Below are 22,546 nucleotides of genomic sequence, written 5' to 3'. Positions count from 1 at the left end.
GAATGTGCCCCCGTTACATTTATGCTCCTTTCCTGCCTGCCTCCTCCTGCTGCCCAGGCTCGGGAAGGCCTGCCACCCCATCTGGCTGGGCTGCCCTGGGGATGTTTGTTGAAGGAGTATTTGTTGTGTGACGCCAGATGGGAGGGCGGGTCTCACCTGGCTTCTGAGGTTTCAGTCCTCCGAGGCCTGGGGAAGAGAAGGAGACTGTCCAGGGAGTCCACCCGGATCCCCGTCCCCTCAGAGCTAGGGACAGCACCTCCATCCCTGCACCAGCCACCCCCTTGGTGAGCCCTGCGCCCCTAGAGTTCTGCGGTCACACCCAGCTGGGCTCCATTCCCGGTCCCAAACCCTGGGGAGACAGAGCAAGAGGCCTGAGGAGAGATCAGGAGCACAGATGCAGAGATGACAGACAGAGCCCAACAGAGCAGAGCATGGCTCACCTAGCTTCTGGGGTTTTCCTTTCCAGAAACCCCCACCTTTGGATCTCTGCCTCCCCCCCAACTCAGCCCCGGTCCCCTCTCTACCTGGTCCAAAGCCATTTAGAGCTGCGAGACCTATGGGGGGGGGTGCGACACAGGAAATCTGGATGGCACTGAAGTGAGAGTGAGCCCCAGCCTCCCCGCCTACCCGGACCCCTGCCCTCCCCTTCCACGTCCCTCCATTCAACCTAGCTAGGTTCACAAGAGGGGTGGGGAGCTCACTGGGGGGACCTGTGATAGGAAAAGGGCTGGGGAGACTGAGGCGGCTGAGAGATGGGATCCCACATCCAGCCTTCCTCCATCCCTCTGGTCCAGAAGATTCCTGGGGTCTTAACATCCTCCCTCTTCCCTGCTCCCACTCTGGATGCCAGGAGCCCAGCCCGCCCCCTGTCCAGACATGCCAGCAGCCTCCTCCCCAAGTTCTCCAACCCCTGCCTGCTCCAGGTAGACAAGGTCTTTTGCTCCCTGCTTAAAACCACAAAGGTGTGTCCCACTGCCAGGTTCAAGTCCCTCCAGGCATCCAGCCTCGGGCTGTGCCCTCTAGCTTTCCACCTCTGGTGGATTGCCCCCCAGTCCTGACCACAGCCTGCAACAGCACCTGGGGGTCCCGGCTTAGGCACTGGGCCCAGCAGGTCTGCAGCCGGGTCAGGGTTGACCAGCTCGGTCTGCAGTGTGCAGCCAAGTCCGGACTCAGGCAGCCACTTGGGAAAGTTGGTGGAATGAGTGAGCCTCTAAGAGGCCCCCTGTTAGGACCCCAGAGTGGTGGCCGGCAGTGACCTCTCCCTCCCCCAGCAGCCTGGGCCCTAGCCACCCTCACCTGGCTGGGCCCCCAGGCCATGGCCAATGCCCTGTCCTGGAGAGGAGAAGCCAGCCGTATGCGAGCAGTGGATTGGGGGAGGACTTGTGGTGTGTTGGGCAGGGACAGAATTAAGATGGTGGGACGGAAGGGCAGGGTCTCTGTCTCACCTGGTTTCTGAGGTTTCACACCCCCTCCTAAGCCTGGAGAAAGAAGAACTGAGCCACATGCAATGTGGACCCCTCCCAGCCCCTATTCTCCCCCCAAGAAATCAAGTTTCTGCCCTCCCCCTCCCTCCTTCCTAGAACCCCAGGTGCCCTCACCTGGCTGGGCTCCAACTCCTGGGAAGGCCTCAGCTCCCAGCCCATTCCCACTGCTGAGTCCTGGGGAGACAGAGCAGGAGTGAGTAAGGGGAGCGGGGGTGGGGGTGGAGGGACGATGGGGGGAAGAGGACAGGGACATAGGGACAGGGTGGGGCTCACCAGGCTTTTGAGGTTCCACGCTCCCTCCAATTCCTGAGAAAGAGACAGAGACTCGGTGAGGGAGCCTAGAGCTCCTGTGAACCCCGAACCCAAGCACGTGCCGCCAGCTCCCCCCACCCCTCCCCTACCTGGTCCCTGGCCGTTCTGAGCTGCAGGGCCTGTGGAGAGAAGGAGGGTGTAGGCTGGAGCCCAGCCAGTGCTGGGTGGGCCCACACCTCCTGTGGTGTCCTCACCCCATGACCTTTGTGCCCCCCAACAGTTATTCCCCTGGAGCATGCCCAGAGAGGGGCCTGGAAGTCTGGAAGAGCCTCCCCAAGACCACAGCTCAAGCCAGAGGAGTGGCAGCAGTGGCTAATGAAGGGAGCAGTCCCTGGGAGGGTGGCACAGTGGCAGGGCTGGGGACAGGGTGAGAGGGCTCCCCCACACCTGGTTTCTGAGGTCTTACGCCCCCTCCCAGCCCTGGGGAGTGACAGAGAGATTGACACTGACCCCTACCAGCCCCTCCCCTAAGAATGTGGGCCAGGACCCTGAACCCCCCTTGCCTGCCCCTCCCTGCAGCCCCCTGGCCCTGGAAAAGCACCAATGCTGAATCCATTTCTGCTCCCAAATCCTGGGGACACAGAGGTGGCGCTGTTGGCTGTGGGCTGGCAGATTGGGGCAGGCAGAAGGGGCCAGGATAGAAATGGGTGGGGAGAGTGCCAAGATGGGCAGGGCAGGGCTCACCTGGCTTCGGAGGTTTCATGCCCCCTCCCAGGCTGAGCCCCTGCCCTCCCCCCAGAACGCAACTCTCTCCCGGTTCCCTGATTCCAGCTCTGTTCACTCCTTCCCCCTCCCTGGACCACATGGTGGTGCCCCAGGTGCCCTCACCTGCCTGGGCTCCCGGCCCTGGGAAGGCACCAGCTCCCAGCCCATTTCCATATCCTGGGGAGACAGAGCCAGAGGGAAGGATGGGGGGGAGGGGCTGGGGCTTCAAAGGGCAGGTAGAGGGAGAGGTGGGCAGAGGGGCGGTCATGGAGCAGGTCTCACCTGGCTTCTGGGGTTTCACCCCCCTTCCAAAGGCTGGGGAGAGAGATGCAGTAGATGAGGGCACCCCAGGGATCCAGCCTCTTCCTGGGGCTCCATGAGCTGAGGGCTAAGGTGGGGGGCATTTGTGGTCCCAGCTGAGGTAGGGGTGGAGCAGGGGTGCCCTTGTTCTCCATTCCCCAAACCAGACAACTGGAACCATTTTGGTCCTTCCCTTTGCCTCCAGTGAGTCACCAGTTGTGCCCTGAGGGAGCCTGGGGGAAGACCCAGCGGTACCCTCCCCACCCCTCATATCCAAACCCACCTTTTTCCCAGAACCTCCTCACCTGGCTGGGTGGCAGTACCTGGGAAGGCCCCGACTCCCAGCCCATTCCTGTTCCTAAACCCTGGGGAGACACCTGGGGAGACAGGGCAGGAGGGGGTAAGGGGGAGGGGCAGAGAGATGGGGAGAGACAGGTAGGGCGAGGCTCACCCGACTTCTGTGGTTTCACGACCCCTCCAATGCCTGAGAGGGGGATGGGGGTCAACTGAGGGTCTCAGGAGACCCCATGTCAGGGGTGCCCCTAGAATCCTGGCCCCACCTCCACCTGTTCCCTAGCCATTGGGAGCTGGAGGGCTTGTGGGGAGAGGAAGCCATGATCTGGTTGGGTTTGGGGTGAGGGTGCAGGACCCTTGGACCCCACCAGAAACAGCAAACCTGAAGGCTCTCTGTCTGTCCCTTCACCCCCTGGAATCATTCACCAATCCTGCCCTCTGCTCCGAGGCCTGGGAGGGAGCAGGGGGAGGGGCGATGCCCAGCCCCACCACTCACCTGGCTGGGCTCCCAGCCCACACCCAGTATCAAATCCTGGGAGAAGAGATAGAGGTGAGGGGTGTGAGAGAAGGGTGGGGAGACAGAGAGAGAGCCGGGGCCAGGCAGGGCCCACACGGCTTCTGAGGTTTAACACCCTCTCGGAAGCCTGGGGGAGACCCAGTGAGCCTGTGAGAGACCCAGGACGCCCTCCACCCCATAGCCATTCTGAGCCAGGACCTGTGGGAACTCAGCTCCAGTCCGTTCTTCCCAAGAAGGGTGGGGGGCGCAAGAGGGGCCCTGGCTTCTGGGAGCCCACTCCCCTTCCTTCCTTCTTTCGGCTCTGAGCTGGCCCAGGGCCTCACAGTGAGCTGGGCTTGCCCGCCCTGGAGCTGGGTTCTGTGGGCAACCGGGGAACAAGCAGGGACAGGAAAGAGTTGTACCCCCGGGGCGTGTACATGGTGAGACGACAACCAACCGCCTTGATGGATTCCTGGGGCAGGGGAGCGGAGTGTAGGAGGCGTGTAGGAGGGAAAGGACAAGGCCTTCAGGAAGGGTGGTGGGCAGGCTTCTCCAGCCGGGGCTGGAGTGGGGGGAAAAGTGCAGCAGTGTGGTCCCCAAGTGTTTCTGAGATGGCTGCCTCCCCCAGACCCAAATCCCATTTGCCCATGCCTTACCTGCTCCTAGACCACTGCGGGGGCCGTAGCCTGTGGGGGAAACGGGAAGTTGAGCCTGGGGGGCAGGAGGGGCCAGGAGCTGGGAGCTCTGCTCTCATTCCGAGGACACAGAGCTGCCCCGCCCGCCACCCCTCAGCCAGCTTTACCTGATGGATAGCCATTCAAGCCTCCTAAGCCTGTGGGGTCAGGAAGAGAGGGTGACTTAGGAGGCAGAAAAGAGCTGAATCTGGATGCTCCCTGCAAAGCGAGAGAGCACACCCCCCTCTCTGGGCCTCAGGTACCTTGGGGTCACCGCAGGGTGAGCAGACTGGTGGCAGGGGCAGGAGAAGCGGAAGAGTCCCTGGCATAGAGGGACGCGTCTGGGCCATACCCCTGGGAGCAGATCCCCCTGCACCCTCTTCCACGGGCAGCTGCACCTCTGGCCTCCATTCTTACTTGAACCCCTCCCTTCCTGGAAATCCCATCCTCGTCCCCCAGCCCCGCAGTCTCTCTCCTGCAGCTTAGGTGTGTCAGGTCTCAGTAGGAAGCCCCTCTCCCACCTGTAGGGCCCCACAGGTCCCTGGAGGGAAGACCCTTCCAGACACCCCGCCCCTGGCCCTGCCCCAACTTGCCTTGTCTCTTCCCTTCCTGTCCCACCTCCACGCCTTTGCCTCATGTCACTGCCATCGATGTCCTTCCCCTTTCCTGTCGCAATCTGCCCCCCCACCTCCCGCAAAACCAACTCCAGGCCTTCCTCCAGCCCTGATGACCCTGTGTTCTCCTGGGCCCCAGATCTGGATCCCAGAGCAGGGAACATCTGGGGTGCTCCCCCAGAGAGCTCCCAGACCCCTGCGAGGGGAAGACCAGGCCCTCTTCCTTGACCCCAGAGCCTGGAGAATCCACTTACCTTTCCCCAGGCCAGGAGACAATGGAGGTAGCCCTAGGGGAGGAAGGGGGTTCCTGACTCAGGGCAGGGACCCCAGGCATCTATCCCCCAGTCTCCCAAAGCCCTGCCCAGCCCAGATTCACAGACCCTCCCCTCCTTCTCTCTGGAGCCCCAGCATCTGGCCCAATGCTCTACCTACACCCCAAGCCCCAACTTCAGCTTCCCAGACCCGCCAGCAGCCCTACTGCCTGCTCTCACCGCCTTGCACGCTTTCAGAAGTCAAGCAGAGCAAGAAAAGGGTGGAGGGGAAGGCCCAGGTGCTCATGATGCGGGCAGAGTGGGAGGGCACCCACCCTTTGGGCCTTTAAACACCCCTGCTATGTGGGGGCCCACACCCAATTCCCCCCACTGTGAATAGCAGAGGCTCCGCTGGGCTGGCAGACCCCAGGGGGCAGCCACCCCGCCCCCAACAGCCTCTTCCTTGCTCACCCCTCATCCATCATGGGTGGTGACAGCCGGGACAGGTCCCCACCTAGCCCCCCAGGCTCCTCCACCCCTGTCAGGGACTGGGGCCCTGGCGCCAGGCCTGGAGGGCTCAGCTGCTCCCCCCAGCAGCTGACGAGGGCAGGCAGGCACCCCAGGCCCAGCCTAAACACAGCTGGGGGTGGGGGTGGTGGAGAGCCAGGCCCAGAAATGTGGGTGTGGCTGGCAGGGGAGGCTCTGAATGAGTTACTATGTTACAGGAAGGAGACAGAGTATTACAGAGGCAAGTGGCCGGGGAACAGTGTAGCGGACTGTATCAGGACTGTATCACTGTATCACACAGGCAGGTGTGTCCAGGAGAGGAGCCGGGCTATTAACCCATCTAACCCTGGAGACCGCAGTGACCGCACCAGGAGACGGCCCTTTGCCCCCAGCTGAGTCTGGGCTTGCAAAAGTGGGCCTGAGCCTCCCTTCCATGAAGGATGGTGACACACAGGGATGGGTCACCCCATGCTCAGCCTGTCCAAGAGTCCCTGCTGTTTCTCGAAGGCTCAACCAAGGCCCACCTGCTGCACAAGTCCCTCCCAGCTTCACCTCCATCTCCTGCTCTGCTCCATCTGCACTGACTCTAACTTTAGGGACAGAATCCGGGGGAGGGGGAGCTGCTCAGGGTGCGGTGGGGGCAGGAGTGCAAAAAGGGTACCTGGGGGTTAGTAAGCACTCTCCATTCCTCAGGTGGGCGGATGAGCCTGGAGCTGGGGCCTGGGCGCATGGGGCTTGGTGGGGAGCCGAGTACGGGAGACCCAGAGAGGTAGGCCTGGGAAATGCCAGGAGTTGGGGCCTGGACCCCAGCCCAGGTAGAGGGCTGAGGGGGTGGCTTGAGGGGCCTTTAGCACAGCTGCATGTTCAGAAGATGTCTGACCCGCGGGCGCCTGGCCTCCTCTTCAACTGGCCTCCCCCAAATTCCCAACCTGGCAGGTGGTGCTGTTGTGAGCAGCTGGCAGGGAGCCTACTGACACGGGCTGTGCCATTTTAGGCGATGCACTCCTTGGGCCTCCAACCTGCACTTCCGACACCCCAGCTGTCACCTTGCGCTGGGCTCCCAGCTCTGGCCCCTCAAAGTTGCTCCTCTTCGGAGGCTGGGCCATGTCCCCTCACACCTAGGGGCAAAAGGTAGCCCAGGGCCTAGCTCCATCAGGGGCTCTCTCAACCCCCTCTAAGTGGTCCATGTGCTCTCAGGCTGTCCTGCCAGGGTGGGACTGGGGGGTGAGCTGAGGGGACTGGCCTTGCTGGGGGCTGGGGTGGTGGCATTGCAGGGGCCGGGGGTGCCCAACTGGGCCAGGCCCTGGTCCTGAGCGGAGTCAGCTGGCCCAAAGCCCCAGACTGGTTGACATTTTCCACAGGCCCATGCCAGCACCCAGGCAGCCTGGCAGTGGTGGTGGGCACTGGCTTTCCCTCTGGCAGTGACCAAGCAGGCACCCAGCCTGTACCTCCTGCGAGGCCTCTAATGGTCTCCCCACCTGCCTCCTCCTGGGCCAAGCTTCCCTGTCGCCCTGCAGGGTGGGCGATATGTCTGTGTGTCTGGGTCTGTGCAGGGGGCCCTCAGCTATCCCAGGTCTGAAGCAGACACCTTGGGCCTAGACTGGCGCGAGGTGGGCAGACAGCAAAGTGGCATCTGATGTAACAGGGGCTGCTGCTGCCCAGAAGTGTGTGGATGAGCAGAGGGCGGAGGCCTGTGGACTGCCCGGCCTCAAACCCCAGCCCCGCTGCTTAGCTGTAAAATCTGGGCCAAGTCCCTTCTCTCTGCCTCTGTTTCCCCATCTGTAAAATGGGGTAAGAAGTAGCTCCCCCATTTTAGAGGAGAGTGAACAGACTCAGGAAAGTGGGATTTCCGCTCAAGCTCCCCAGCCAGATGGAGCTGGTATGTGAACCTGATCTGCATCTGAACCCAGCGCCCAGTCTGCTAATCATAGGCCACTTGGTCACCGTCCATGAGTGGGCCAGGGAGCCGGTGCCTGTGGCCATGGGGCAGAGCAGGTGGCCTGGCAGGAAAGCCCTCCCCAGGGAGCCTGAGTGGACCATCCCAGCTGCCCCTGGCTCTCAGGAGTGGTTGAGGCCAGGGGCCACCCCTGAGCCCTTCCCAGCAGCCAGTAAAGGTCCAGCCTCCAGGACTCCAGGTCTTGGCTACCTGCCGGGTGAGGCAGGAGGTGGGCCTGTGGGGTGCTGTGCCGGGGCGCCTGGCTGAGGGGACCCAGCTCAAACAGAGGGTTCTTGTTCACAGGTGGGTCTGTGAGGGGGAGGTGGGTGCCCCAGGCATAGTCACATCACATGTGCTCTCATGTGAGTGTGCTCCCGGGGTGCAGGCCCTCCTGTGGGGAGCGAGCAGCAATGGTGCAGCCCAGGGTGTGTGTGTCGGGGGGGGGGGCAGAGGGGGAGGTGCTGGTGGCTTCAGCCCAGATCCCTGCATCGGCCACCTCTGGGACACCTCTGTCACCCCCAAGCACGTGCACTGTGCAAAGCTGACTTCTATTAACTCCCTCTCCTACCTGTCAGATTATTTTTTTAAAAAACCTTATGCCAGGGACTTCCCTGGTGGTCCAGTTGTTAAAACTCAGCGCTTTCACTGCCTGTGGGCCCGGGTTCAATCCCTGGTTGGGGAACTAAGATCCTACAAACCGTGCAGCGTGGCCAAAACCAACAAACAAAACTTATGCCATTGCAAAGTGTGCACAAGACAGAAACGTACAATATAATAAATACCTATAAAGCACCTATGCAGCCAGCACAGAGGTGAAGAAATAGAACACAGCCAACTCCCCAGAAGCGTCCATCACAATCGCCTTTTTCCTGTTAGGGTAGCCATGTTTGCACGTGTGGCGGTCTTTTCCTTGTCTTTCTTTTTTGTTAATAAATTTACTTATTTATTTATTTATTTTTGGCTGCATTGGGTCTGCGTTGTTGCTCGTGGGCTTTCTCTAGTTGTGGAGAGCAGGGGCTACTCTTTGTTGTGGTCCGCGGGCTTCTCATTGCGGTGGCTTCTCTTGTTGCGGAGCACGGGCTTTAGGAGCGTGGGCTTCAGTAGTTGTGGCACGTGGGCTCAGTAGTTGTGGCTCGCATGTTCTAGAGCGCAGGCTCAGTAGTTGTGGTGCACGGGCTTAGTTGCTCCACAGCACGTGGGATCTTCCTGGACCAGGGCTCGAACCTATATCCCCAGCATTGGCAGGAGGATTCTTAACCACTGCGCCACCAGGGAAGTCCCTTGCCTTTCTAAAGTCACATTATTCCAATTTTGTGGCCCCATCCCTGGTGAGTGGTGAATGCGGTCTCGGCGGGCGCGTGGTGCTATTTCCGTGACAGGTCACACGGGGGCGCGCGGTTCAAGCTGGCTATCACCTGGACGTGCGGCCAGGACCCGGGGAGTCCAGAGCCTGGGCAGGGGTTGGGGGGCTTCCTCCTGGACCGAGCCTCTGCCAAGCGCTCTGGTCTCAAACCTTGTGACCCCCTAGGTGGGTGCAGAGGTCCTGGGTCCGAGTCTCCTCCAGGGGCCTCCTTTAGGTCCAGGCAGGTGCTTTAAAAACTGCAAAACACTATATGCACGAGGGAGTGTTACTATTATTATTAAACAGTGAGTAAGTTCCTACTGTGTGCTTGACTCTGTCTTTTTTTCACATGCACTTTCTCATTTAGTGCTCATACACCCCAAGGAGGTAGGAACTATTATTATCCTCATTTTACAAATGTGGAAACAGGCCCAGAGACATAAAGCAACTTGCCCATGATTGCACAGCCTCTGTGTGGCAGAGCTGGGTTGGAGCCTTAAATTCCCTGACTCCATGGCCCATGTTCTTACCTGCTATCTGTACTTAACTTTATATTAAGGCAGGTTTGTGAATTAAAAAATTATTATTATTATTTTTTTAAATTTATTTATTTTATTTATTATTTGTTTTTGGCTGTGTTGGGTCTTTGTTGCTGCACACAGGCTTTCTCTAGTTGCAGTGAGCGGGGGCTACTCTTCTTTGCGGTGCACGGGCTTCTCATTGCGGTGGCTTCTCTTGTTGCAGAGCACGGGCTCTAGGCACGCGGGCTTCAGTAGTTGTGGCACACAGGCTCAGTAGTTGTGGCGCACAGGCTTAGCTGCTCCGCAGCATGTGGGATCTTCCCAGACCAGGGCTCGAACCCGTGTCCCCTGCATTGGCAGGCGGATTCTCAACCACTGCGCCACCAGGGAAGTCCCTAAAAAATTATTTTTTGGGCTTCCCTGGTGGCGCAGTGGTTGAGAATCCGCCTGCCAATGCAGGGGACACGGGTTCGAGCCCTGGTCTGGGAAGATCCCACATGCCGCGGAGCAACTGGGCCCGTGAGCCACAACTACTGAGCCTGCGCGTCTGGAGCCTGTGCGACGCAACAAGAGAGGCCGCGATAGTGAGAGGCCCACGCACCGCGATGAAGAGTGGCCCCCGCTTGCCGCAACTAGAGAAAGCCCTCGCACAGAAACAGAAACGAAGACCCAACACAGCCAAAAATTTAAATAAATAAATAAATAAATAAATAAATAAATAAATAAATAATTTTTTTAAAAAAATATTTTTTAAGTCATTGTGAATTAGACGTTCGGACCTGAGCCCAGGACTCCCAGAGATGGGGCTGGCAGAGGGGCTGGCAGCTGGAGAGGGGCCTGCGTGCTCCCGGGGTCTCCTGGGGACAAGCCTGGGGTCTTTAACAAGGATTCAGCCTGAGTGACAGGGGCTGGCCCGTGGCTGCCAGATATGCTAATGCAAAGAAGGGCACGTGGAGGGGGTGCTGCAGCCCTCAGAGAAGCTCTGGGTCTTGGGCCTAACCCAGGATTCCAGGCCCTCCAGCGCTGGTCCATGCAGCGGAGAGTGTTCCCTGAAGGTATAAGCACCACAGTGAACTGGGAGCCCTGCAGTCCATGACCTTTCAGAGACTTGGGGAGACAGGTGATCAACAAATAAACTGATAGAGGATAGAATTTCAGATAGAAATAAATGCTATATGAAAATAAGGTGGGGGACTGTCCTGGTGACGCAGCGGTTAAGAATCCGCCTGCCAATGTAGGGAACACGGGTTCCAGCCCTGGTCCGGGAAGATCCCCCATGCTGTGGAGCAACTAAGCCCATGCGCCACAACTACTGAGCCTGCGTGCCACAACTACTGAAGCCCACGCACCTAGAGCCTGTGCTGCTCCGCAACAAGAGAAGCCATGGCAGTGAGAAGCCCGAGCAAGGAAGAGTAGCCCCCGCTCGCTGCAACTAGAGAAAGCTCACACGCAGCAACAAAGGCCCAGTGCAGCCAAAAATACATAAATAAATAAATTTATTTTAAAAAAAGAAGAAGAAAAGAAGGTGGGAAAGGAGATCTGATGAGATGAGGAGCTTTCTAGGGAGGGTGGCCTGGAAGAGTGACTCCCCTTGAGCCTGTTAAACAGATAAAAAGTCCCCTCCGATGGAGGAAGAAGCAACCCCCCTGCTAAGAACTTTAAGGGGATCATCCTATTTGAATCTCCAGCTCGGTGAAGGAGGCGTAATCAGCTCCATTTTTACAGGAGAGGAGACTAGTCGGAAGCTCAGAAAGGCCCGGGGCCTTCCCAAGGTCGTTCAGCCAGGAAGGGGCTGAGGGAGGTTTGAGCTGTGCTTAAGTCTCAAATCCAAAGAATGGGAATGGCTGCCTCGAAGGTGGCCGAGGCCTGGAGGCAGGGAGGCTTCCTGGAAGAGGCAGAATTTTCTGGTTCAGGAAGCCGCGCGTTCCGCAGGTGGAGGGTGTGTGTATGGTGTGTGTGTGTGTGTGTGTGTGTGTGTGTGTGTGTGTGTGTGTGTGATCCCCACCGCATCGGTGCACGGCAGGCATGAGGAGGGAGCACTGAGCCCAGGGCACTCCACCTCGCCGGGACCCCGGAGGCGGCAGCGACTTCCTGTGCAGCCCCAAGTGACCGCCTCTTGGGGCTACACCTCCGGGGCGAAACGCAGTGACCATTCCCTTTATAGATGCGAAAACTAAGGCAGCCCAGCGAGGGCCGTGGATGCCGGCACCGGGGTCTGGAGGTTGGTCGGCGTCCGGAGGTCGGTCGGGGTCCTGGGAACCAGGCGGGAGTACCCAAGAGCAGGCTCAGACCCCGCCTGGCGCCTCAGCCTCCAGGTGGCACCACGTAGCCACCCCCGCCCGGGGCCAGCACAGAGAAGGTTTCGCGCCTGCGCAGTGAGAGCGCTGGGCCGCGGAGCCGGCGGGGCGGGGTCGGAGACGCGCACGCAGGGGCGTTGGGGCGGAGCCACAGCAGGCTGTGAGCCTCTGATACGCTGCATCGGGGGTAAGAGGCGTTCCTGGGCGGGGCCTCGAGGCCGGTTTGGAATTTTTGGCGCGAGCCGTGTCCGCGCGCGTTCACGGGCCGTTCCCTCTCCGGAGAGTCCTCCCGCCCTGGCTTGGGGAGCGGTGGGCCGAAGACCCCGGACCGCTCCGAGGGCTCCTGTGCCCTCCGCCGACCCGGAATCTGGGACCTTGCTGAGCTGCGCCCCGCCCACCCGCCCCAGGTGAGCCCATACCCGGCCCTGAGGGTTCTCGGGCGGGATCGCCCTCTCCTCCCTTCTACCTCCCTCGCTAGCAACTCCTTGCCCCCTGACAGTCCTTCCCCGGATCTGCCTCACCCCCAACCCCCTCCCGCCTCCTTCCTCACCTCTCCGACAGCCCCACCCCTCCCTGGGCCAGCCCTGCCGCGGGCGGCTCCGCCCACTTCCCCTCTAGCGGCTCCTGCCCCTAGACGGTCCTTGCCCTCCTCCTTCCCCGGCCTCCCAATCCCTCTTCTTCTGGGAGGCCCCTTCCACAGCGACTGCTCCCCCTTTACTCGTCCCTCCCCAGGAAAAGCCCCACCGACCTTCCATCTACAGCCCCTCCCCCGTGACAGCTGGTCTGCTCAACTCTATTCGCCAGGGTTTCCCCACGCCCACGGAGGTGAATCAGCTGTGGCCCTGACCAGGAGGAACTCACAGTCTAGTGCGATAGACCGTGGTCAGCAGATGTGTCCTGCCCAGTGAGAGGGTGAGGCCCCTGAAAGCTGCAGAGCTCATCCCGGCCTGGCTTCTGCTCAGGGCCACCCTGGATTCACCAGGAGCCCCTGCTTCTCCTCCCTCCCCATCCCACCCCCAAAGCTGTTTGGCCATGCCAATGGTGCTAGAACGTAAGTGACATTGGGATGATCTGAGAATTGGTTTAAGATGCAGGTGCCCAATGTCCCTGAATGTGATATGGCTGGGCCCAGAGGCTGTACTTCTAACCAGCACCCTAGGGGTTCCTGACACCCTGGTCCCTCACTTTGAGAAACTCTGGGATGGGATTCCTGAGATGCATAGAGGCAGAGGGAGGGTACCCACAGGCTGTAGGGTGAGTCTCCCATGCAGGCCCCTGTGGGGTCCCTCCCCTCATGCCTCACTCTCCTAGGCACTGGAGAGTACCCTTCAGATGACTGCTCCCTCCAGTTTCAGTCACTGACTCACCCCCTGCTGAGTATGGAATCTTTTGATACACTGTGGCTCCTCTCAAAATTGGACTTCTCTCCTTTTTTCCTTTTGTTATTCTTTCAATTATAATATTATAGCAACACAGTAGCCCTCTTTGCTCCAATACAAAAGTCACTTACACCCGTGGGACCACTGTATTTTGTGTGTTCTTTCAATTACTACTCAGAGCATTATTTATTATATATTATTTATTATATAACAGTGACTGAGGGATCTGCATGCCAGACACTAGACTAAGGCTTCCATGAAGTTAGCGTTATAGGTCCACAAACCCCTGAGGCCAGGTGTGTTTCAGAATTCAAAATGTCTCCCATTTTAGAAAGCTAACAGGGTGCGTGTAACATTTATATGTAACACCATTCATTCATGGGTCTGGGACATCATTTCATAATCAAACACATTAATATTTCTGTCAAGAAATATATGATTATTTTACACTTAGAGGGAAGAATAGGCCAGGTCAGATTTTTCTGCTAAATGAGGTTTGCTTGTGGATATCCAGTTGTCCCAGCACCATTTGTTGAGAAGACTGTTTTATTTCTGCTGAATTGTTTTGGCACCCTTGTCAAAATCAATTGACTATAAGTGTGAGGGTTTATTTCTGAACTCTCAATTCTATTCCATTGATCTTCATGTCTATCCTTATGTGAGTACCACACTGTTTTGATTACTGTAGCTTTGTAGTAAGTTTTTAAAAATTAATTAATTTATTTTTATTCATTTATTTTTGGCTGCATTGGGTCTTCATTGCTGTGTGCGGGCTTTCTCTAGTTGAGACATGGGGGCTACTCTTCATTGTGCACAGGCTTCTCACTGCAGTGGATTCTCTTGTTGCGGAGCATGGGCTCTAGGCGCATGGGCTTCAGTAGTTGTGGCATGCGGGCTCCAGAGCACAGGATCAGTAGTTGTGGTGCACGGGCTTAGTTGCTTCGCAGCATGTGGGATCTTCCCGGACCAGGGCTTGAACCCGTGTCCCCTGCATTGGTAGGCAGATTCTTAACCACTGTGCCACCAGGGGAGTCCCGCTTTGTAGTAAGTTTTAAAATGGGGAAGTGTGAGTCCTCCAACTTTGTTTTGATTGTTTTGACTCTTTTGGGTCCTGTGAATTTCCATATAATTTTTAGGATCAGTTTGCCAATTTCTGTAAAGAAGCTACCTGGGATTCTGATAGTGATTGTGCTGAGTCTGTAGATCAATTTGGAGAGTATTACCATTTTACTTATATTAAGTCTTTGGATCTATGAACATATAATGCCTTTCCATTTATTTAGGTCATCTTTAATTTCTTAAAGAAGTTGGGGGAAGAAAGAAAAGCAAGTGTATGTGTATAATTTTTTTACATTGACCTTCTTTTTTACCATTTCTGGTTCTCTTCATTTGTTCCTGTGGGTTTGAGTTACCATCTGGTGTCATTTTCTAGTCCAATATAATTTTGTTCCCACACACTTAAATCTTTGTGCTGTTATTTGCAAGTATATTACATTTCTATATATTATATGCCCACCAATACAGTTACATACATAGTTTTATACAGTTGCTTTTTAAATCAGTTAAAAGAAGAAAGGAGAAAAATATGCATTTATACTGTCTTTTATATTACATAATTACCTTTACTGGTGCTCTTTCTTTTTTTCATGTACGTTTGAATTACTGTTTGGGATCACATGCTTTCAGCTTGAAGAACTTCCTTTAGTTTTCCTTGTAAAGCAGGTCTGCTAGCAATGCATTCTTTCTGTTTTTGTTTATCTGGGAATACCTCTTTTTTGCCTTTATTTTTGAAAGATAGTTTCATTGGATATAGGATTCTTGGTTGACAAATTTTCCCCCTAGTGCTTGAATATGTCATCCCACTTCCTTCTGGCCTCCACTGTTTCTTTTGAGAAGTTAACAGTTATTCTTATGGGGGGGGGGCAGTTGTCAGTGATGAGTCATTTTCTCTTGCTCCCCTCAAGATTTTCCCCTTGTTTTTGGTTTTCAGCAGTTTTAATATGGTGTGTCTGTGTGTGGATCTCTGCATTTATCCTACTTGAAGTTCATTGAGCTTCTTGGCTATGTTAATATTTTTAAAATCACATTTGGGAAGTTTTAATCCATACTTTTCCAGCTCCTTCTCTTCTCTCCTCTGGTGTACCCATCATGCATATGTTGATTCACTTAATGCTGTCCTAACATTTCTCTGAGGTTTGGTTCCCTTTTCTTTGTCTGTTTTTCAGATTGCATAATTTCTATCAAACTATCTTCAAGTTCACTGATTATTTCTTCTGCCAGTTCAAATCTATTGTTGAACCCCTCCAGTGAATTTTTTCATTTCAGTGACATTGTACTTTTCAACTATGCATTTGGTTCTTTTATAATTTCTATCTCATTATTGATATTCTCTGTTTAATGAGATGTTGTCATTGTGTTTCCTTTACTTCTTCAAGTGTGGTTTCCTTTAGTTCTTTGTACATATTTGTAGTGGCTACTGTGAAGTCTGTCTGTTAAATCTGACATCTGGTCTCCCTTACAGGGAGTTTTTGCTGTATGTTTTTTTTCCTGTGTATGGGTCACACTCTCCTGTGTCTTTGCATATTTTGTAATTTTTCTTTGACATTTTAGATAATATGTTGTAGCAACTGTGAATATTGGTTCCTTACCCTGCCCCTGGGGGCTTGGGATTGCTTTTGCTTGTTTAGTGACTGGCTGGACCACTGTAGTGATGTCTCTTTCCTAAGCAATGTGAAGCCTTTGACTTTGCTCCTCAGAGGGCCCAGCCTTGGGCATGTGCACAGTCCCTCTGGGACACTAGTGGTTTTAGGGGGGCTCTGTTTGTCTTTTCCCTGATCATACCCAGCTGTCAGGCCCCACCAATTGCTGTGTTGTTTTTGACAATGCCCTGGAACTGCTCCATAGACTGATCCAGTCAAATTTGGGCTTTAAAGGGGTAGCTTTTTTTTTTTTTTTTTTTTTTGTCTGTGTTGGGTCTTCATTGCTGCGTGTGGGCTTTCTCTAGCTGCGGTGAGCGGGGGCTACACTTTGTTGCGGTGCTTGGGCTTCTAATTGCCGTGGCTTCTCTCGTTGTGGAGCACAGGCTCTAGGTGCATGGGCTTCAGTAGTTGTGGTGCATGTGGGATCTTCCCAGACTAGGGCTCGAACCCATGTCCCCTGTATTGGCAGGCAGATTCTTAACCACTGCGTTACCAGGGAAGTCCCTAAAGGGGTAGCTTTGGAGTTCAGTGTTTAAGGTTTGTTCTGACCCCAGGAAGCCTCTTCTTAGCTGTCTCTTTCCCCAGTTCTCTCTGGTAAACTAGTTGTCCTGTGGTTCACTTGTAGTGCTAATGGAGGTACCGGCCTCCTCCTAATTTCTTAGTACCAAAACCTTCACTGATTTTGAGAGGGCCTTTAGGCTTGAACTTCTCACACTCTGCTTCTAATCAAGTCAGTTTTTTGCAGGGAGAGCTTTGGAGCTCTCTGTTTCATGACCTGCCTCTCCCTGGGCAGAATCTCCTGAGCCACAGCTCTGGAGCTGGGGACAGGGACAGTGGTGCCTGTTTCTCTGAGTAGGGGCTGGTGAAAGGAGGAAGCCCCCAGACTCTCTGCTACACTCAGCTGAAATTTAGCCTCTGCTACTTGGAGCTGGAAGTGAAACCCCACTAACTGAGTTTTAGCACCTCAACTACGAAAAAGGAAGCAAGAAAGAAATTTGAAATTCAGACTTTTTTTTTTTAATATATAAATTTATTTATTTATTTATGGCTGCGTTGGGTCTTCGTTGCTGCACGTGGGCTTACTTTAGTTGTGTCGATCGGGGGCTACTCTTCATTACAGTGCACGGGCTTCTCATTGAGGTGGCTTCTCTTGTGGAGCACGAGCTCTAGGTGCGCAGGCTTCAGTAGTTGTGGCATGGGGGCTCAGTAGTTGTGGCACATGGGCTTAGTTGCTCCGCAGCATGTGGGATCTTCCCGGACCAGGGATCGAACCCATGTCCCTTGCATTGGCAGGTGGATTTTTAACCACTGTGCCACCAGGGAAGCCCTAGACTTTCTTTTTTCCTTTGGAATTGGAGATAAGGGATAGCAGACCTGTGTTAATATTTCTACCTTACAGTCTTGGAAGAGGTTGGATTTTTTTTTTTTTTTTTTTTTTCTGGTTGCACCAGGTCTTAGTTGCGGCCAGCAGGCTCCTTAGTTGTGGCATGCAAACTCTTAGTTGCGGCATGCATGTGGGATCTGGTTCCCTGACCAGGGATCGAACCCAGGCCCCCTGCATTGGGAGTGCGGAATCTTAACCACTGTGCCACCAGGGAAGTCCCTGGATTTTTTATTTTTAAGTTTTAATTTTTATTTATTTAGTTTTTTGGCCATGTTTTATTTATTTATTTATTTATTTATTTATTTATTTATTTATTTATTTATTTATTTATTGGCCATGCCACCCTGCTTGTGGGATGTTAGTTCCCCAACCAGGGATTGAATCCTGGGTCATGGCAGTGAAAGCACCGAGTCCTAACCACAGGACCGCCAGGGAATTCCCCGAGGTGGGATATTTTAGGGCCAAACAAGGCAGGGATGTGCACACAGGTGGTCTGGCTCCAGAACATGCCTTGGTTTAACCTCTGCTGGACTGTGGGAACCTCCAGGACACGACCCCGTGGTTTTCAGTCTATGTGTCTCTAACCCCCAAGGTGCAGGTGACCACCTGCAGGCGTGCATACATTTGTATACCTTTTCCCACCAGGTGCGTGTTGTGCCTAAGGCAGAGTGTGTGTGTGTGGCATAGACTCGGCTCTCTTCTGCAGCCTCTTTGGGGCCATAGGACCAGGTGCTGTTTTGAGTGACACACTGTTCTGAACTCTGCCCCAAGGGGGCTCCTGTGCTGGACATGCCTGTGCCCGAAGAGGGCACCCCGCCACCGCTGAGTGGCACCCCCGTCCCGGTTCCAGCCTACTTCCGCCATGCAGAACCTGGCTTCTCCCTCAAGAGGCCTCGGGGGCTCAGTCGGAGCCTCCCGCCCCAGCCCCCTGCCAAGGGCAGCATCCCCATCAGCCGCCTCTTCCCTCCTCGGACCCCAGGCTGGCACCAGCCCCAGCCCCAGCGGGTGTCGTTCCGAGGCCGAGCCTCCGAGCCCCTGCAGAGCCCCGGGTATGACCCGAGCCGGCCGGAGTCCTTCTTCCAGCAGAGTTTCCACAGGCTCGGCCGCCTGGGCCACGGCTCTTATGGAGAGGTCTTCAAGGTGAGTCAGTGACAGCTCCCCAGGCCTGTCTGGGGTAACCCCCCTGCCGCCTCGCCACCCCGGCTGGGATGGGACAGTGTCCTGGGAAGCCTGTTCCCCTCCTTTCCCCTGACGGCCCACCTCTTGGGACTGACAGGCTCCCCTCAGTGCTGGACTTGGCCACTTTCTCATAACCCCCCATGCAGGCCCCTCTGAGGCCCCCTCAGAGCCTGGCACACCTCGCGATGGCTCCCGCCTGCCACCTCCTCTTGCCTGGTGCCAGCCGTGTGGGGGTCTTGGCAAGCTCCACAAGGCCCCGGAGCCAGGCCACCCCCCGTCCCCAGTGCAGTGCCCACCCCACCTCCCTCTGGCTGCAAGTGCTCAGGCGACACCTCCATGCCACCTTTTGTTTCTTAAAATATATTTTCCAATCATGTATATCTCCTCTAAAATGGTAGTTTTCCTTACACAAGTACTACATGAAGACAATTTTGTTAAAAAGTACAGAGGCCCCTAGGTCAGGGGAAACCACGGTGATTCTCAGGTGGGCGTTCTTCCTTCCAGACTTCTCTCTGTACTTCTCTGGAGTTGACCAGATAGAAACAAACCCATCTCAGATGCCGCACGGCAGACCACACTGCCCGTGCTGTTCTGTAGGCAGCTTTTTTACTTAACGCATCCTCCTGGGCCTGTACTTAGAGGTCTGCCCTGTCTCTTCTGTCGCTGGGTCTCCAGCAAACCAGCACCTGGGGTGGAGGTTTGTCCAGCTTTGCTCTTGCACACGTGGGGGTCACTCTAAGGTAGCTGCCGTGCCATACCTTCTGCACATGTGAAATCTTAACAGAATCTTCTGGGTTGTCCTCCTGAGTGGTTGTGCCCCCTCACTTCCAGGTGCGCTCCAAAGAAGACGGCCGGCTCTATGCCGTGAAGCGCTGCATGTCGCCTTTCCGGGGCCCCAAGGACCGGGCCCGCAAGCTGGCCGAGGTCGGCGGCCATGAGAAGGTGGGGCATCACCCATGCTGTGTGCGGCTGGAGCAAGCCTGGGAGGAGGGCGGCATCCTATACCTGCAGACAGAGCTGTGTGGGCCCAGCCTACAGCAGCACTGTGAGGCCTGGGGCACCAGCCTGCCCGAGGCCCAGGTCTGGGGCTACCTGCGGGACACCCTGCTGGCCCTGGCCCACCTGCACAGCCAAGGCCTGGTCCACCTTGACGTCAAGCCCGCCAATATCTTCCTGGGGCCCCGGGACCGCTGCAAGCTGGGTGACTTTGGGCTGCTGGTGGAGCTGGGTGCATCCGGAGCTAGCGAGGCCCAGGAGGGAGACCCTCGCTACATGGCCCCCGAGCTGCTTCAAGGCTCTTATGGGACAGCAGCAGATGTGTTCAGGTAGGGCTCGACATGGGAGGCTCTTCCTGGTGGGCGGGGGAGTGGTCAGCAGAGGGTCACCATCCTAGCCCAAAGTCAGGAAGACTTGCTGGGAGACGCTGCCCCAAGGGGATGGGGGTCCCGCCCTCTAGTTGAGAGGGGTCTGGAGAGTTAAGCTGTCTAATCAGAGAACCCTCTGGAGCCACTTTACCTGATTCACTTGTCTCTTCACTCATCTCCTCACAACACCTCCAAGGGAGGGACTATTATTACTCCATTTACAGGGGAATCAGGCACAGCAGGTTAAGGGACTTTTCCCCAAGTCCACAGTGAGCAGGTGGTGAGGCTGGGCCTGGACCAGGCGCTGGGTTCCAAGGTCACCACTGCTGGTGGTGCTGGTCACCACTGCTCTGCTTCTGACAGTAGCATCCAGTCACATCAACAGGATGATGAGAACATCACTGTTAACAACAGCGACCAGAGTGCCAGTCCTGTGGGGGCGGGGGGCGGGGGGTAGGTGGTGTGTGGCCTACGCTGGGCCCGGGGTCTGTGCTCCATGATGTCGTCCCCATCATCAGCCCTGCCGAGACCTTCTCAGGGCCCCCAGCCCCTCCTTCCCCGCCTCCCTGGCTCATGGTGGAAGATAGCATCCCTTTCCTACCCCTCTTCTTGGGGGTAGCCTGGGGCTCTGGGTTCTGTGTCTCGAGGTCAACGCTGCCCCTCTTCTGTCCCTGTCCCTCCCAGTCTGGGTCTCACCATCCTGGAGGTGGCGTGCAACATGGAGCTGCCCCATGGTGGGGAGGGCTGGCAGCAGCTGCGCCAGGGCTACCTGCCCGCTGAGTTCACTGCTGGTGAGTGGGGAGAGAGGATTGGAGGGGATGGACTGCCACAGGGAGGGCAGGCTCTCACGGTGGGGGGGGGGGTGGCTGGTGGCAAGGGACTGCCAGGCTCAAGGCCCCATCACCCCTGATGTGGCCCTGCCCCGGGGACAGGCCTGTCTTCTGAGCTGCGTTCTGTCCTCACCATGATGCTGGAACCTGACCCCAAGCTGCGGGCCACAGCCGAGGCCCTGCTGGCCCTGCCCATGCTCAGGCAGCCGCGGCCCTGGACCGTCCTGTGGTACGTGGCTGCCGAGGCCCTCAGTCGAGGGTGGGCCCTGTGGCAGGTAAGCCAGGGAAGGTGATGGGTGGCCCTGCTCTGTTCCCTGGCCCAGGGTCTACCTAGCCTTCCTCGGCCCCCTGTCCCCACAGGCCCTGCTTTCCCTGCTGTGCTGGCTCTGGCACGGGTTGGCACACCCTGCCAGCTGGCTGCAGCCCCTGGGTCCGCCGGCCACCCCGCCTGGCTCGCCGCCCTGCAGCCTCCTCCTGGACAGCAGCCTCGCCAGCAACTGGGATGACGACAGCATAGGGTGGGTGAGGGCTCCGGGCAGGCGGCTTGGGGTGCGGGGAGACGGGCCGTCAGCGTGGCCAAACCCCACGCCCGAGGCCCAGGCCCCAGCCCCATGGGAATTAGTAGTGAACCAGCATCTCTCCCACAAACCTGGCCCCCATCAAACCCCGGGAAGGAAACCAAGGCTGGTGGGGGTGCGGCCTGGCCTAGTTTGAATGCAGTTGTTTCTTCTAATCTCAGTGTGTGGACCAGGGGCCGTACGGAGCAGGGCGAACTGGCAACCTCACAGTGAGGGTGCTGCCATGCTGGGGAGGAGCACAGGGGCCACAGCACCTGCTGGGAAAGGCAGGCGGTGCAGCCCCCACCCCCCAGAGGCTGCCAGTACCCAAGGGCAAGGCATTATCCTTCCTCTCAGGGCGCAAAACCCCCAGAGCCTGGTGAGCTCCTGCCCTGGGAGGAATTCCTTAGTCCCACGTGCCTGGTGGCCAAGTGAGAGGCTGTAATTAAGAAACTACTGCAAAGGAAACCACAAGCTCAGGGCAGACAGTTCTCAGAAGGAATCACGCCATTAACCCCTTCCTTACGAGAATGTCACCCCATTGCCATGGGGGCGCTTTATAGCAGACAAAGTGCCAGATGAGCTTCAGTTACCACAAGGTCATTTCAAAGTCAGCTCAGTCAGAGCCCATGTGTTCTGAAAAGGGACAGAGGTGGCCTTTGAGTGTGGTCAGGTAGACTTTAGAAGTTGTCAGAGTGCTCTTTCAACGTCCACCAGTGCCCGTTGTCCGAGAATGGCCCCTGCCTGTGCCAGGCAGCAGCCCGGAGCCCGCACAGGGTCAGGATCGGTGTTGCTACTCCCACCCAGCCGTGGCCTCCTCCCCGCCCCTCGACACCCTGCTTGTCTTGCCCCCCCCCCCCCCGCAGGCCCTCGCTCTCTCCAGAGGCCATCCTGGCCAGGGCTGCCGGGAGCACCTCCACCCCCTGCAGTGGCTCCCCTGCCCCCCGGGGCAGGTACACGCTGAGGTGAGCAGGCCCAGGGTCCCAGGGGGTGGGGGGGGCAGCTTTCGGACCCTGAGAGTCATTTCTCTCTTTCCTTCTCTCCCCCTAGGGATTCTCTGGACCTAAGTGACATTGACTCAGAGCCCCCACAGGGCACCTTCCCCTCCTTTGAGCCCCGGAACCTCCTCAGCCTGTTTGAGGACTCACTGAACCCAACCTGAGCCCACGGGCCCGGGCTCGGCACTTTTAACGTCTTAGCCCCTTCCCTCCATCCTCCTGGAGGCTGGGGTCCCTCTGGAAACTCCAGTGGTCGCTTCTGCCTGGCCGTGTCTAATAAAAGGTATTTGAATCTTGGGAGTACCCAAGCTTGCTTGCACAGCAACACGGCACTTATTGACGTTGCCCAGGGTCTGAGGCCCCTGGGATGGGCCAAGGCTGAGCTCTGCTGCAAGGCCCCAAACCCCAGGCTGGCAGACTGGA

General features: G+C 56.7%; 1 protein-coding gene across 4 annotated transcripts; it reads left to right on the top strand.

Annotated features, from left to right (window-relative positions):
• The first annotated feature begins 11,645 nt into the window (after window positions 1-11,645).
• PKMYT1 (protein kinase, membrane associated tyrosine/threonine 1) lies at window positions 11,646-22,314 on the top strand. 4 transcript variants are annotated; one of them, XM_082361093.1, is made up of 9 exons: window positions 11,646-12,140; window positions 12,538-12,784; window positions 17,841-18,335; window positions 19,206-19,699; window positions 20,423-20,529; window positions 20,671-20,843; window positions 20,929-21,086; window positions 21,992-22,090; window positions 22,176-22,314. In XM_082361093.1, the coding sequence occupies exons 3-9, from the start codon at window positions 17,985-17,987 to the stop codon at window positions 22,285-22,287; spliced, it is 1,494 nt and encodes a 497-aa protein (XP_082217219.1). In that variant the 5' UTR covers window positions 11,646-12,140; window positions 12,538-12,784; window positions 17,841-17,984; the 3' UTR covers window positions 22,288-22,314. The 4 variants fall into 4 exon arrangements, with proteins under 4 accessions (XP_082217219.1, XP_082217221.1, XP_082217220.1 ...); XM_082361095.1 differs by lacking the exon at window positions 17,841-18,335 and having other exon boundaries at window positions 11,653-12,140; window positions 12,538-12,645; XM_082361094.1 differs by lacking the exon at window positions 17,841-18,335 and having other exon boundaries at window positions 11,653-12,140.
• Window positions 22,315-22,546: the final 232 nt, after the last annotated feature.

The sequence above is a fragment of the Balaenoptera borealis genome, assembly GCF_965194805.1.
Source record: "Balaenoptera borealis genome assembly, chromosome: 16".
Lineage (NCBI taxonomy): Eukaryota > Metazoa > Chordata > Mammalia > Artiodactyla > Balaenopteridae > Balaenoptera > Balaenoptera borealis.
Note: the sequence above shows the minus strand (reverse complement) of the source record. Positions and strands in the feature narration are given on the sequence as shown.